This window comes from Patella vulgata, chromosome 5 (assembly GCF_932274485.2).
Source record: "Patella vulgata chromosome 5, xgPatVulg1.2, whole genome shotgun sequence".
NCBI lineage: Eukaryota > Metazoa > Mollusca > Gastropoda > Patellidae > Patella > Patella vulgata.
In genome coordinates, this window is record NC_065883.2 from 72,278,286 (window position 1) to 72,295,602 (window position 17,317).

At 36.6% G+C, this 17,317-nt stretch overlaps 2 protein-coding genes across 3 annotated transcripts in view; one reads left to right on the forward strand and one right to left on the reverse strand.

Annotated features, from left to right (window-relative positions):
- Positions 1–5,613, forward strand: part of LOC126822481 (uncharacterized) — a 49,465-nt gene extending 43,852 nt beyond the window's left edge. For both annotated transcript variants that reach the window (XM_050551410.2, XM_050551409.2), the window contains exon 3: positions 2,513–5,613. In XM_050551410.2, coding sequence (XP_050407367.1) covers positions 2,513–3,383 — 871 coding nt within the window. In that variant the 3' untranslated portion in view covers positions 3,384–5,613. The remainder of the gene's footprint in view (positions 1–2,512) is intronic.
- Positions 5,614–12,452: 6,839 nt separating this feature from the next.
- LOC126822479 (proteasome activator complex subunit 4A) overlaps positions 12,453–17,317 on the reverse strand; it is a 34,488-nt gene continuing 29,623 nt past the window's right edge. The window contains exon 16 of the mRNA XM_050551402.2: positions 12,453–17,100. The gene's annotated coding sequence lies outside the window, so the exon portion shown is untranslated. The remainder of the gene's footprint in view (positions 17,101–17,317) is intronic.

Here is a 17,317-nt window from a genome sequence, read left to right on the forward strand (position 1 = left end):
GCCCTATAAATTGATCGGCTGTCAGTAACACAATTAATACGACCATTTTACGCCTTTATACAATAATAAAACAAAAAGCAAATTGTGGATTGACCTATAGCATTTTGTGGTGTGGTATGGTTTCGTTAATACTTTAACAGAGTCATGAAGTTAATAATGATGTACGATGTGATCTTGCCTGAAAACTGATGATCCGTCAGCAACTTAAACTAATAAATTTATATGCTCGGGTTACATTTTATTCTTTCTTAACGAAATAACATGGAGTTTAAACGCTCTACTGTTCTGCTCTGAATAGATACGCCACTTTTAATCATTCTATTAAAAATGAAATGAAATGGGGTTTAACGTCCTACTGTTCTGCTCCGAATGGGCTAATAAAGTCGGACATGCGCCATACAGTGAGCTATGAGATAAAGTTTGCCTGGACAGCGACCCTACGGCCTACTCTTATATCAAATTCCAACTGCACGCCAATGTGTACAAGGTACCTCGGTCCTTGACAGACCCTCCGCCCTGCATCACTGACAAGGGGAAACCACGCCGGAAAATCTTCTGGATGAACTTTAACGTCCACTCGACACAAACTAGGTCATTTCGGGACTAATAAACGGGTGAATTTTATTTCAATTATTCGCTTTCGCGTAGGGGTCTTTAGCAGTGGGAGGAAACCGGAGAAAACCCACGAGGTTGAACATGCGACCCTACTCCTTGTCACGTACAACCGGGGAATCGAAACCACGACAGTTAACTCAATGACAGGCCTTACGATACAGCGCACGTTCTAACCATGAGGGTGTCCTCCCAGTGCCGCAGAGTAATATTGTAGCATGTTTGACAGTGGTTGAGCCTTATGATTATAATGTTGAAAACCGCATTGAAACCGTATGATTTTTTGCCATTTGCGAGGGGGCGCAAAAACTCAAAACCTTGACGCAGAGCTGTACATTTGTCTCCCTCTCACTTAGAACCTGCAGTTCCTAGAACAGTAATTATTCATTTTGTAAAACAAACATGTAGATCCCAGCCTTTTAAATACCACCATTATTATTCTCAAGTTACAATTAATACCATGATATCCGAGTTTTAGTAACCGAATGAACTCAAAGCTCTGTAGCAATTAAGCTGCCTGTATTAGTGTCCATGGAGATGCCTCATTAACATTCAAAATAAGTTACCTATTTCTAAGACTTCAGGGCACTGACGTTCAGAATGGGGTGCAGAGGGGGTGACGCCCCCGAGCACCTATATTTAGGGAGGTGGTATCCAATCAGAGATTTTTTTTTTGACTGGAGATCTCATTTGGGTCACCGAATTTGATTAATCTGGCTGATTTATGTTTAATTTGTATAAAAATGTTTATTTCATCTATTTTTACATATTTCTCATATTCATGAATACTGGACCCTGTTTCTTGAAGTCTTTACAAAAGATAAAATCCAAATTTTAGTAGATACTTCAGTTTTGATTGGCTAAGCACTAAAATCAACCTAATATTATCCAATCAAATTACTAAAATTTGGATTTTATCTCGGTTAAAATTTCGTGAAACAGGCCCCAGATACTTCAGTTTTGATTGGCTAAGCACTAAAATCAACCTAATATTATCCAATCAAATTACTAAAATTTGGATTTTATCTCGGTTAAAATTTCGTGAAACAGGCCCAAGGTCCCGAGTTCACAGAGCATTCTCAGACATAAAGGGCGTATGGCTCTAATCCCTTGAACCTTAAAATAGATGAAATTGGGTCTAAAAGCACATATTGGTAATGTATACATGTAATATGAATGTATATAAACTGATTTATATTCATTATTAAACAATAATATTGTAATTACTAATCAATTATGTTCTATGAAATACCAAACAGTCCAAATTAAACAGCCACCTTTTACGTCTACTAGGCCTAAGTCCATTCTACACGTTTTTTAATTATTATTTTGTCGTTTGTGAATCAGCCATTACTAATTACTTCCACATTGTATTGTAGGATATGTTTGTCTTTGTTCATACAAATGGCGCCCGAATCCATAGGGTACACGAATCGTGTATTTATTTTAAAATGTTCACTGTGTCTTAAATTTTGGATATTACGATCCCATATTTTCACAGCAAGATAACAGCATCAATATTGATTGGAATTGACCAATATTGAATTCCATTTCCTGTTTTTAATCTCGAATATTATGGACAATATCGAGTTAGAGATTTAGCTCCTTTAAATTAAGAATTTACTCAACTTTCAATCACTGTTTATGAGAAATATCTTTGATCCAGACACTCAAAACTTTGCACATAGTTTCTTATTGATGTATTTGATATATTAAAACAGCAAATTATTTACAAAGGGCTATATTTTAGTTTTGAAATATTATGTCTGGGAATGCTTTGTGAAGTCGGGGTCTGGGCTCCATAATCGATGAGTTGATCTTGGGTATCAACAAGCCTATGCATGCCATTGAGTTTAGGAAACATGTTTTAGTAATGAAGGATTATTGTTATGTATTTCAGGGACAGAAAGAGAGTAAAGGCGAAGATTGCTGCCAAGCAGGCGGCCAGAATAATCTTGAATAAGCCGTCTGCTAGGTGTATGGGTCGTCAGACGTCAAGATCTTTAGACGATGTGCTGAGCCCGGTTGGTAGTTCTGGCAGCGGATTAATCGCTGAGAGAATGCGGAATGAAGAACAACGGCGTCAATTGAGTAAATCGCCAACGCGACGGCCTTTCGATCCCGTCGTTTCCGATTGGCGGTCAGAGAATCGTCTGGATCGACGTCAATATTTAGAACGTTGTATCAGACGACAGTTAGAACCGGACCAAGATTTCGACTACAGACGCGGTATGGAGCTCCAACATCAACCGGATTGGACAGAAAACGGTCGTAGACGTAAGCACCGTATTAATAGTGATCCGTATTATGACTATTTCTCAACGGCCTCTAACGATAAACTTTACGTTGAAAGACGTTGGGACGGGGATGGTGGTAGGGGCAGTAGATCGCGCTCCGATATCGAGATCCATCCACCACCAAAGGACAAAATTTACCGTTTACAATCGGCACCTTATGACAATAGAAATGGACGGAGTCAATCCGTGTCTAACTGCCATCGTGACAAAGATACGCGTGTATATCGATCTCGTTCCGAGGACTATCTAAGTAGAACATCCTCAAGACTTAGTGTTCGGCGTGGTTCGTACGAGGCAGCTATCGAAAATGAAGACGATTTCTCTAGAAGTTTAGGGTATTTGGGTAGAACTTCTAGTTTCGGTAAATCTGAGAGAAGTATTACAATATATCCATGCAATCGAAATGGAAATATAGGCATGGAAAACAGAGCTTATGTGAAATCGGACGACATTCTACGTCAAGTGTCGTTATAGTGATATAAAATTTCCAGATGCAACGGCCATTTTTATTTATTAATTAACTTCCGGTAAGCCTGAGTTATGGATACGTGTATATTAATTAGCCTACAGCTTACGGTGACTTGGTTGATGAAGCAGAGGATGGCGTGTAATGAATTAATTATTGTCATCAGTAATTATCCCGAGTCCAGGCGGCGCAATTAATAGTGGTTTTAATAGGAATGACCTGAAGCGATAAAATGGCGTTAACATGACGCTAGGGCATGAACGCGGTCAGTACCGGAAGTGACGTGAATACCCTCTAGGAAGCAATGTATATCACCAAATGATTTCTGCATTCGAAACTGTTTTGCCATCAGGGACAAAGGTTTATCGACGAATTAGATTTCAGTTTAGAATGAGACCATTCCAAATCATCAGTATAAGGCGAACGGACTTTTAAATGCATCTCATAATCAGGGAACTGAATAGAACTACGTTGACTGATTTCTTTATTCGAAACAAACGGGCTTGCTATAAAGAACTGTCTGATTGAGACACGAATTTATCGATCAATTAGAATACTGTTTACAAATAGACTATACCAAATCATCAGCATAGCGCGGACGAAATTGTAGATTCATAATATATATCTCATAATCCCGGGAACTGAATTTAAAAAAATCATTAATTGATACGGGTTTACTGCACACTTTGATGCCCAGTGTACTAGAATAGCCAGTAGTCTATATTTTTACCTCGATAGCTTATTATAATCCTTTAGTGGCGTTTAGCGATTGGAAACAATCTGATTAAAACACAGATCCTATTTCGTTTCGTTATTTATAGTTCAAAATTTCGTTATTTATAGTTCAAAATTTCGTTTTACATGTCTTCACTACACTGGCATCTTGAAGAGTTGTTACATAACAGGCGTTCTAGTTGATGTGAGGAATTAGCCAATGAAACGGGTCTGTTACGGTGAGTTCTTAGTGTGCTCTGGACGGAACTGTGGGTAAACCACTAGAAACGTCAACGCTATTGATTAATCAATGTCTGACGTCATAGGGCCAAAATCCGCTCGTATGACCCCTGACGCGACCTCCCACTACAACTGGTAAGACGCGATTGGAAAATAACAAAACTAAAACAGTTATATATATGTTGTACCATCGTGTAATAAACCAGTGATTGTTGTCCCATATAACTCTTTCTAGATTTGGATAGCTTCGTCTTTATGACCAAGAGGTCAGTAACATCAACCATTTGAATAACTGAAATAGTGAGATAGTGTTTAATGGCTCATCAGCGCCAACCGGGTTATATTGCGCTAAGCAGGTGGTTGCGGTTATGAGACAAACAGGATATAATCTAAATAATATCTTTACATCAATGTTTAGAATACAATATTGGCATCATGTTTGGTGTAGTGGAGATGTCTTTACATCAATGTTTAGAATACAATATTGGCATCATGTTTGGTGTAGTGGAGATGTCTTTACATCAATGTTTAGAATACAATATTGGCAGCATGTTTGGTGTAGTGGAGATTGTGCAGTGTCGAATAGAAGGCTTGATCTCGCTTTAACTACGTACATTTAATCAAGGCCTTAACGTAATACCCCGCATATGTCAGCACTAATTTCAATTGGGTATTCACCCAGCTTGAGAGTCTATCAGATAATCGAGTTGCAATGTCTAAGGTTCGTTCAATGGCAAGGTTTTCGTGGAGGTCGCTATGTCACAACCTCTGATTGGACGCCAGTGATCGCGTGTCTGCAGATAACGTAGCTATAAGTTCGGGAATTGTAAAGTAATCTAGCAACGTCCAGATGTACAAAAAACTCGCAGTCGTTGCTTCAGGAACATGTGAGGCTTCTCTCAACCCCACCACCCTCGCGACTAGAGGAAGAAGAAAGACCATTATGCAAAGCCGGGGATGATGACAGATGTTTAAGACTCAAGTGCACGTAAGAAAGGTTTGGGACATTGCCAAATATGTTATACACCTTTATCGGAGGACCCTGGACCTGTCGTGTCAATCCGGCGCTGAGTTTGTGACATTGAGGACTATACGTAAAAACCAGATCATTTCCAAAGATACGGACATGCGTGTTCGTGTTTTTTTTTATTCTTATTTATTTTCTTTTTTCAAAATAAAATTTTAATTCGAGAATTAACATTTCAATGAACAATGGCTGGTGAATTAAGTGAATTTTTTAGGGATTTAATGTTTTTATTATTTTTACATTTAGTAACGCACATTGCAGGCTAAAATTCTCAACCCCAGATCCACTCAATCAGCATATACTATTCTCTCTCTAAGAGATCCTGCATCTTTGCGATTCTGTATAGTGCAGTTGCCTATTGTGTTTCTCCCGCAATATCTTATGTGGGCATGAGGGGGGTGGGGGCGTTGTCGAGTGGTCAATGAGTCAAGTGGTGTGGTTTCGACTCCAAGCTGGAACGTGACAAGGAGTACGATAGCCTGCACAATCCCGTGGGTTTTCTCGAAGTGTTCCGGTTTCCTCGAATTATAAAAATGACGCCCCGAAGTGACGTAGTCTGTGTCTAGTGGACGTTAAACCCAATTTCCCTCTTGTGTAGCTGTAGAAGTACGAATTGTTCATTTAGCCATATAAGAAGCTTATCGATAAATGGGGCCTGGTGGTGAGCAATCTTGTTGCAAAGTCATGTTCGGTGCCTGCTCCCAGCAATTGTTTCTGCCAATGTTTTCTCTTTTTTTAGAATTGTGTGTCTTTATAATTGGGGACAAATTTAAACAACCGAACGTCCAACTCAATATGTCCATAATAGTCCAATCTGGTTAAAACACAGATCCTATTTCGTTTCGTTTTTATAGTTCAAAATTTCGTTTTACTTGTCTTTACTACACTTGGATCTGGAAGAGTTGTTATTTATCTCGTGTTCTGAATGGTGTCAGGAATAAGCCAATGAAACGGTCTGTTAGGCGAGCTTTAGGCGTGTTTTTGACGGAACTGTGGGTAATCCACTAGTAACATCAATGCTGATTGGTTAATCAAATGTCTGACGTCATAAGGTCATCAGTCGGTCTTTTGACCCCTGACGTGACCTATCGCTATGACTTGTCAGATCTTCATCTAGTGTAGGCCATCGAAAGTATAAAAAAACGAAACGAAATATAGATCTGTGTTTTAATCAGATTGATAATAGTCGAAATTAAAAACATAAATTAGAATTCAATAGTGGCCCGTTTCAGTTAACATTGATGCTTTTATCTTGCCGTTAAAACATTAGACCCGAATATCCAATATTTAAGACATAAACATTTTAAAATCAGTACACGAGTCGTGCATTCTATGCTTTGTAATGAACAAAGAAAAACATATCTTACAAGACAATGCGGAAGTAATTAGTAATAGCTGATTCAAAGCGGAAAAATTGAAAAATTATATAATATAAACAAAGTGAAGAATAGACCAAGCAGGCGTAAACGACTGTCAATCAATTTGGACTGTTCACGTATTTCACCGAACATAATTGATTAAAATTATATTTTTTTTCTTAAATTGAATATATATATCATTTTACATAAAAGGAGCCTAATCGCTATTCTTTGGCACCTAGAAATGGACACAAATGTGTACAACGTATATAATAATGTAATATGAATGTATATAAACTGATTTACATTCAATCGTTTCTGTTTTACTGTAATCTCGAATCCGTTATGTTCGGGGAAATACGCGAAGAGTCTGGATTGAATGGCAGTCTTTGGTGTCTGGTTATTCCAGTCTACACCGGTAATATTTTCCTCGTTCATCGACTCGCTTCATGCAACTGGCACTCGAAAGTATTAGCTTATGCGAATTTTAACATTTTCATTTTGTCTTAAAAATTGGATATCAGAAGCCTAACTTCTCATGGTAAAATAACAACATAAATGTTGATTTAAATTGACTTATAAGTCGTGTTTGCAATGTCAAAGATTGTGGATGATATTGAGTTAAAGACTGTGCTTTTAGACCTTTTTTCTATTTAAAAGTTCCAAAGAATAGAACCATACTTTTATTTTCTTCTAATGTATATTCAAGTCTCTTAATCTTACAGTTATTCGTTGTTAACACTCGCTTACAAACACAAAAATATCTTCTGTATTCATTAAGTCTTTTAATCTTAAAGTTAATCATTGTTAACACTGGCTTACAAATACAAAAATAATCACGCAGGTCTATATCGGATCATAACATTTCTATATTCGGCAGCCATGTTATTGATTTATATCCACCGTACCAAAAATAGAATATAATTCCAAAAATGAGACTTTTTGAATTGTCCAAATGCGTTTGTTTGTTTTTATTTGGGGTTTTAGTTTTCTCTATCACAATTGAAATCCCAATGATAATCTTTTGGGCACGTCGACACGTTTTTGGATATTAAAAAACTCGTACGTTTCTCCATCTTCCTTATTATCACACTATTGGCACAGACTTTGATATTTTCACAGCAGTTCTTAAACAAACAGACGAGTGAAGAAAACGGGTTTAAACATGCTGGAACTAATTAACCGGTTTCTCTTTGTTTAAGATTATTGATTCGGTTCTTTAAAGATTCAGATTTGTCTTTCTCTTATATGACTTGGTTTATTCTCCACTGTTTAAATTTCGAAATAGGTTTGGTTTGTTTTGTTTGTTTTTTTTTTTTTTTTTTTTTTTTTTTTGGGGGGGGGGGGCTTGTTTTGTTTTGTTTTTTGCCCTTTTCTATCACGGTGGCTAAGTGGGTAAGACGCTGGCTCGCTAGGCTAGAGGCCGGGTGTGCGATCCCTGCATTGGCCGAGAAAGTTCATCCAGATTTTCCGGTGTGGGTCCCATTTGTCAGTGATGCAAGACAAGGACAGCTACTTCAAATGTGTGTGGGGGATCACGGTGGCTAAGTGGGTAAGACGCTGGCTCGCTAGCTTGGAGGTCGGGTGTTCGATCCCAGCATTGGCCGAGAACGTTCATCAAGATTTTCCGGCGTGGTTCTCCCTTGTCAGTGATGCAGGACGGAGGGTCTGACAAGGACAGCTGTCTAGTCGTTCGGATGGGACGAAAAACCGAGGTCCCGTGTACACATTGGCGTGCACGTAAAAGATCCCTTGACAGTTGGAATTCGATATAAGAGTAGGCCGTAGTGCCGCTGTCCGGGCTAAATTTCCCTCAGAGCACACTGTTTGGCGTATGCCCGTCTTCATTAGCCCAGTTCGGAGGAGAACAGTATGGGACGTTAAACCCCACTTCATTTCGGAATAGTTTTAAAGTAGCTAAGTCTCTAACTCAATATCATCCAAAGTTTCTGACATTGAAAACACGAATTATTTGTCAATTTAAATCAACCGGGAAAAGATGAACTTCTGATATCCAATATTTAAGACAAAATAAACATTTGGTGTAGACTGGAGTAACCAGAAGCTAGGGGTTGCCATTCGATTGAAACTTCTGGCGTTTTCGCTTCGCCGAAGATAACTGATTTGAAATCAGAGTAAAAACGATATAATTGAATGTAAATCAGTTTATATACATTCATATTACATTATTATATGCGTTGCGACCCATTTGTGTCAATTTCTAGGTCCCAAATATTAGCTGTTTAGCTCTTTAAGTAACATTTTCAAGGAATCTGAATCAGTCAATCTAAGAATGTTAGCCAGTCCATAAAATCGTTCATTACTAAGATGCACTGGGCGTTGTATTGAGTACAATGTCTTATAATATATCAACTCTGTATCCTGGAATTCCAACTCAGTTTTAAGTTAGCCCCAGTATTAAGATCACATTATAGCCGTCCCACACCTGCCCCCGAATTCACAGGGCATTATCAGACTTAAGAATTTACTAAACTCTAAATCACTGTTAATGGGAAATATCTTTCATCAAGAAACACACAAATTTGCACATAGCTTCTTATTGATGTATTTGATACATTAAACCAGCGGTTGCCAGGCAAGATACGTCCACATTTTGCAAGAGATGGATAGAGAACGAGCTAGATTAAAAAAGCGATTTTTCGTACAATCAGGGTCCATAATCCAGGAAGCTATGGTTTGAAATGCGCGAATATCGAAATGGACTGAGATATTTGGGATATAAAGATATATTTTAAGTTTCATCAAAATCGGATAAAAACTGTGACTTCTATATATTAAGGAGTCCATAATCTTGGTATTACATACTTTTACACTATTTGCGGACGAGGGGCGAAAGGTTTATTTTTGAATCGGATAATAATTGTGACCTCTAGAGGGCGTATAATGTGGGCGTATAAACAAACAACAGTTTTAAAGAGCCTATATTCTGTTAACTCTGGGCCATGTCTTAAAAGCGGGGCCATAGGCGTATGAGACAGTGGGGCAGGAGGGCAGCTGACCCCTAACTTTCGGGCAAGGTGACTTTTCGGGCAGACGGGTAAAGTGAAAACAAAAATTATTATTTCATCTAGTTGGCAAAATAAAGTGCCCGAAATCTAATAAAACACTAATTTTACCTTTTTTTTTAAATTGAATGCCACAATTTTACTGAATTGACTATGGATTAAAACATTTTTTCTGGAGCAACTCTACTTTGTGCGACATTTTTCGGGCATCGATTATTAATTGTGAATGCAACTCCAACGGTCTGATTGGATGGTTGGACTTGAAATCGGCATAGAGTGGGATTTCGGTTGCAAAACGATTGGAAACCTTGAAGTTACCGCTATTCCAGCCCCCATTCCCGCTACGATTGATTGATTGTTAGGGATTCAGGTCAGCCACCTAAGGTAGGCTATATTTGACCACATTAAGTTGCTTTATTCACGGACTGGAAAAGCAGGACAACGCGTTTACGGCAGTTAAATTTTACGAGATTTTCTCCCGATGAACCCCTCTCCGTGGACTGTAAACGATTAATTGATTGGTTGATTGGAATTCGAGTCGGCCATCTTAATTAGGCTATATTAGAGCACTTTGAAGTTGCTGTATTCACTGGCTGGAATAGCAAGAAAGCCCGTTTACGACCGTCAAATTTTTCAATTGTTGGTGGGGGTGGGGGGCGTCGTCAGCAAACCGAAATTTTTTTTCCGGGCATTTCAGACCCCCCCCCCCTTCCCACAACATTCACCGAGCGGGGTTTCACTGTATAGACGTTGACAATGATATATAGTGTACATATTTTCTTTATGCCTGTACATTTCGATATAGATTTTCTTGTAAATCTGACAACTGTACATTTATTATATAAAAAAAAGTATTGAATAAATGTCATCGTATCATTTACATGATCAATAGAGAAAATAAAGGCGCCGCCATTATCTTGTAAAATAATGATATATTGTATAACGGGTGGGTTAGAGTGTGGGTGGATATTAAATCTTCCAATTTCCCAGAACTTATTCAGCATAAAATAAAATTAAGACAAATAGAAGCAAAGGAGGGAGAGAGAGAGAGAGAGAGAGAGAGGTGGGGGTGGGGTGGTGTGTGGTTAAAGTCCACGCGACACAAACTTCGGAACTGACGTACTAGTAAGGTTCAATAATTCGCTTGCGCGTCAGGGTCTTTAGCAGTGGGAAGAAACCGGGGGACCCGGGAGAAAACCCACGAGGTTGGACACGCGACCCTACTCCTACTACAATAATAATAATCGTCTATTTATATAGCTAATAATAATAAAACAGAAGTTTCTATTGCGCTTTTCAAGTTTCTCTATTGAACTATAGAAAGGCTTCTGTAAACAGGAACGGCTTTAGTTGAGATTTAAATGCTTCCAAGGAGTCAATGGTTCTAATGTGTGTGTGTGTGGGGGGGGGGAGAGAGAGAGGGAGAGAGAGAGATAGGGGGGTTACATCCACTCGACACAAACTAGGTCATTTCAGGACTAACACACGGTTCAATTTTATTTCAATAATTTACTTGCATGTAGGGATCTTTAGCAGTGGGAGAAAACCGTAGGACCCAGAGAAAACCCAGGAGGTTGGACAGACGACCCTACTCCTTGTCATGTACAAGTGGGGAATCGAAACCACGCCAGTTGACTCAATGACAGACCTTATGATGCAACGCGCTTGTTTTAATCATTCGGCCACCGAACCCCCGCTGAGTGAAATGAACTGAATTTGGGTTTAACAACCTACTTTTCTTTACTAGCCTGGCTAAAAATATGGGCATAACCATTCAGCCATTTGAAATTTTAAACATAACATTTTTCACGTGATTTAAGTGGCTATTTATCAAGACCATGAAATGTAATGGGGTTTAACGTCCTATTCCTATACTGGGCTAATGAAGACGGGCATATGCTATACAGTGTTCTATGAAAAAATTTTGCCCGGGCAGCGGCACTATGACCTGAAATGAAATGGGGTTTAATGTCCTGCTCCTATACTGCGCTAATGAAGACGGGCATATGCTATAAGGAAAATTTTGCCCGGGCAGCGGCACTTTGACCTACTCTTACATTGAATTCCAACTGCCAAGGGATCTTTTACGTGCACCCCAATGTATACATGAGACCTCGTTTTTTTGTAGCATGAAGAACAGAAAACCAAACTGATGTGGCCATTGTGGCGTAAATAGGTCAACCAAGGTGCAGTAGTCACAAAATCATTCTGATTAAAATACAGGGGCCTGTTTCACAAAATTTTAACTAAGATAAAATCCAAATTTTAGTAATTTGATTGGATAATATTAGATTGATTTTAGTGCTTAGCCAATCAAAATTGAGATATCTACTAAAATTTGGATTTTATCTTTAGTTAAAATTTCGTGAAACAGGCCCCAGATCTATATTTCGTTTTTTTTATATACTTTAAATGGACTACACTACATGAAGAGCTGACAAGTTATAGTGGGAGATCACGTTAGCGGTCAAACGAACGGCTTTTGACACTATGACGTCATTGGCGTTTATAGGGGTTTACCCACAGTTCCGCGAAGAAAACGCCAAGAAGTCGCCGTAACAGACCGTTTCATTGGCTAATTCCTAAATAAGAACGCCTACTCTTCCAGATCCTAGTGTAGTAAAAACAAGTAAAACTAAATTTTGAACTATAAAAACGAAACAAAATAGGATCTGTGCTTTAAATCAGATTGTCACAAAATAAAGAAAACAGTAAAAGTAAAAGTTAATTTATTTTCTAAATTGACAATCCACAATTCAATATTTTACATATATATTATACATAAACGTAAGTATAAATTCCCCACCAATATATCAATAATAATTAACAGGACATACAAGAGGCAAATAGTCTTCCATTTCTCAATTTCTTTCAGGTTGTGTTGTTTTTACACCAGTGATGGGATTTCAAACTTTTTCTTGTCGGACATTTTACCGAAAATAAAGGGGCATAACTCTTATCGTTATTTAAGCAGAGGAATTCATACCACAATTAAAAATCACATGTCGACACTCTGGGTTTTATTTTGTCAACAGAAAACCCTATCGAATTTCAGATTTTATGCCGACAGAAAATTTATGTTTACATTATCAGAAATGCCTAGTTATTGTTAGTTATCAAATTCATTAATTACTGCAGTGGTATACAGAGAGAAGGGCGGGGGTCCAATCAAAGAGTGAAATTATAAAAAAAAAATGTTTTGAAATTTGATGCTATGGCTGTTAACTTCCTTGTACAAGCTGCCTAATAGCCCGACAAGATGGTGTGAATGTGGGTCTGTATTTTAATGTGGCTAATTTATATTTAATTTTATTTGAACAAAAAGTTTATTTTATGTGCTTTGACATATTCTAAATGTTTTCCTATCTCGTAATTCTGAGTACTCGGCCAATACTCAGGCCGTCGGTCCCCAGTTTGCTTCGCTTGAGAACAGACACTAAGCTAGTTGACCGACATTTTAAATCCTAAATCGACGATTTTAGTCAAAAACACTAAGTATACTTCGAAAATCTTGTTGAGAATTTATTCTGCTTCCATTTAATGAAATTGAGAAATTTTATTTAGTCTGTGTGTGTATCATACTGTATGACAGATGAGAAACAGAGTAGAAATGTATTAAAACATGGCGGTCATTAAGGACAGAGATCTATTCTCGAAGAATGAAGTAGATGGGTCTCTGTGTGCAGAATGTACTGGGATTGGGTCCACTACTTGAATATTGGGGGGGGGGGGATACAATCATGGAGTTGACCCCGGCCATCCCCAAACCTCTGATATACTGACAAGTCCACTGTGTAAATCCAACACAACCATACTATGGGTTCCACGTCGGCCGTATATACCGGTCAAGACCTAGGGCTATGGAAAATGGCCGTAACTAGATCTGACCCATCGGTCATTTTGCACGCCGGAAAAAGAGCTTTTATTTTCAAAACCCAATTTTCAGACATGGCTACGATTAACCTTCTCTATGTAACTATACAATTGTACGGCCAGTACAGAATAATGGTTACCATAGTCATGAAGTACTGGGTGCAAAAAAACTACTTTCGTTTTCAAAAACCATCTGGTATCTGTTCAGGTCAATGACCATATTTTGTTGACTAAAACCATTTACACAGTTTATACAGAAATTTATATACAATAATTCATACTGAATTTAACTCATTACATTAACAACAATAAGATTTTACTCCACACAAACTCCTTTTTAATTAATTAAATATTTTATAAAAAAAAAATTAATGTTGGAAGTTATTTTTCAAGATCAACTTCTCTGTCTTGAATGTATTTTTCTTAAATCGGAGCTTTGAATTTTTGTTTTGGCATCAGCAGAGCGATAATAATAATGGCTCTTTTTGGTAATATAACTCTATTTTAGTGGAGTAATTTATTCAAAATTTTAGTGGAATAAATTTTATTTTAATAAGCAGAAGAAATAAAACACCAGAAATAGTCAAAATACATACACATGAAAATTAAATTTTTAAATTAAAAAAAAAGGTCCAAGATTCTGGATTCTGGACCCCAAAGAGAATCACACATGAAAGTAAAGAGATCTCCATATAATTCAATATCACATTCAAAATTTTTTTAAAAAAATTAAGCTCCAAACATTTGTTTTAAAAGATTTTCATTATAGATTATTAACAACCAGTGTATGATTTTCAACAATCACTGTATGATTATCAACAATCAGTGTTTAATTATTAACAACCAGTGCATGATTATTAACAACCAGTGCATGATTATCAACAACCAGTGCATGATTATCAACAACCAGTGTATAATTATCAACAATCAATGTATGATTATCAACAATCAGTGTATAATTACCAACAACCAGTGTATGATTATCAACAATCAGTGTATAATTATTAACAACCAGTGTATGATTACCAACAATCAGTGTATGATTATCGACAATCAGTGTATAATTATCAACAATCAGTGTATGATTACCAACAATGCTATTTTGATTTTACCACTGAGCAAAAGATGAAAATATGGAATGGCTTTTATTAATATAAAGCTCTGCTATAACATTTTTATTTTTTTGCCATGTGAACTTCCACCAAATGAGAAGAAGTGACCGTATGGGAAGAATAAGCATACATTTAGTTTCAGATCTAGTATAAAATAAAATAAAAAAATAGACAAAAAATAAAATACATATTGAATTCATTTTCAGTCAGAACATATTTACATTGACTATGATTAAAAGCCTATTAATTAGATCTAACTACAAATTAATTACATTAACAATTAAACAGTATGCATGCATTTGATACAAGCACAGATGCCATGGTGGTTCGGTCAGTAAGATGTTGGCTCGCTAACCTGGAGGTTCATCAGCCCAGTCAAAAAAGAACAGTAGGATGTTAAACCGCATTTCATTTTATTTTTGTAAACAAGCGCGAAATAACAATAGGGGTTATTTGTTCTTCTAACAGTATCTTATAAAACTATTTGACCATTAAAGTGGCTGATTGTCATTATTTGGACAATATAGAATTTTTCTCGACTTAATGCCTGCTAAAATGAACTCAAAATTGACTTTTTTAACATTTAAACAGGCATTATGCAAGAGCTAAATCTGCCTATTGCAGGTTCTTTTTAAAGCCTTAAATGTTATTTAAATTATTAATTAGACATTAATTAACTTATCAAGACCATAATCAACTCTCGATGCCATCAGATGGCTGCGATATAAGTAGATTTAAATACTTTTGTGGTCGATGCGGTTACCGTAAAAATGGCTAATCGAGACTTTGTTTATTATTGTAACAATAGTAGTAATGGCAATCGAGGCTAGGCTATAATTGTATCGTCGCTATCTAAGCTCAGAGTGAAGTAATTTGATTGAAATTTTCAGCATATTACCTTTTAATTATCTATTTTTTAAATTTTATAGCGAGAACTTTCAGCTCTTTATCTAATCGTACCTACATGTCACTTTAATTGTATTGCAGATATCTTGGATCAGAGTGAAGCAATTTGACTGGAATTTTCAGCATATCTTTTAATTATCTATTTTTTTAAATATTATAGCGAGAACTGTCAGCTCTTTATCTAATCGTACCTAATGCCGTTTCAATAAAGAAAACAAACGCAAAATATCATTGGCAGATATTCTTCAAGGCTTGGATTCAATTGGATTAAAGAGATACTCCGAGTGAAGTAATTTGACTGAAATTTTCATTATATTATCTTTTCATTATCTTTATTTTAACTATTATAGCGAGAACTGTTAGCTCTTTAACGAATCTTACCTACATGTAATGCTGTTCCAATTAAGAAAACAAAATAAAAATATCAATGGCAGATATTCTCCAAGATGTGGTTTCAACTGGATTAAACAGATATCCATAGATATATTTTACTCCACACTAATAGTGGAGGTGGCGATGACATATTTTTTTTTTTTTTCATCTGCAGCGGTTCCAATACGATGCCAAATTTTATTCATTATTATAACTTTGTAAATAATGAAAGGTATTGAACCATTTTGAACTGATATTCCTTTTAAACAGTCAACATTCAAAATCCCTCAAATGGCGACCAGCGTCTTTAATGGCTGATTATCTATGACAAATGATTTAGTCAAGTTTCATACACATCTTCTAGTTTATGGTACAAAACATTTCAACTCAAAGTACTTTACCACAATTTGATAAAAGAGTTTTGTCTTTTTCATTTATTTGACATACTCGAAGCAACTTCGACTAGATCCATGGCACTAGGTATCATGGTATTCTAAAAGTTATCGCCATCACAGGTAGACAGGTAGTCTTCTAAAAGTCATCGCCGTCACAAATAGTATTCTAAAAGTAATTGCCATCACAGTTAGTGTTCTAAAAGTCATCGCCTTCAAAGGTAGTCTTCTAAAAGTCATCACCATCACAGGTAGAATTCTAAAAGTAATCGCCATCACAAATAGTATTCTAAAAGTCATCGCCATTATAGGTAGAATTCTAAAAGTCATCGCTGTCAAAGGTAGTATTCTAAAAGTCATCACCATCACAGGTAGAATTCTAAAAGTAATCGCCATCACAGGTAGTATTCTAAAAGTAATCGCCATCACAGGTAGTACTCTATAAGTCATCGTCATCACAGGTAGAATTCTAAAAGTAATCGCCATCACAAATAGTATTCTAAAAGTCATCGCCATCACAGGTAGTATTCTAAAAGTCATCGTCATCACAGGTAGTATTCTAAAAGGCATCACTTATAACTGGGAGTTCTGGGGTTAAATGAGAATGGCGTCAGATGCATAAGGTAAGCATGTCAATTGATCTACAACACACATGGAAGATGATAAAGCAGATAAATACAGCTCTACATGTATCTTCAGCATAATCTGAAATAATACAAATTAACATTAATTATTATAAACTGTTTCAATGGCATTTAGTAATTCAATCGGGAATACACAGGACTGATAAGAGTAGAGAATCACAGCTGAAACATTGCTCAGTAATAAGTAGTAATTGAATAGAAAAATGAAAATGAAAATGAAATGAAAATGAAAATGCAAAGAAAATGGAAATAAAAATAAAAATGAAATGGAATGAAAT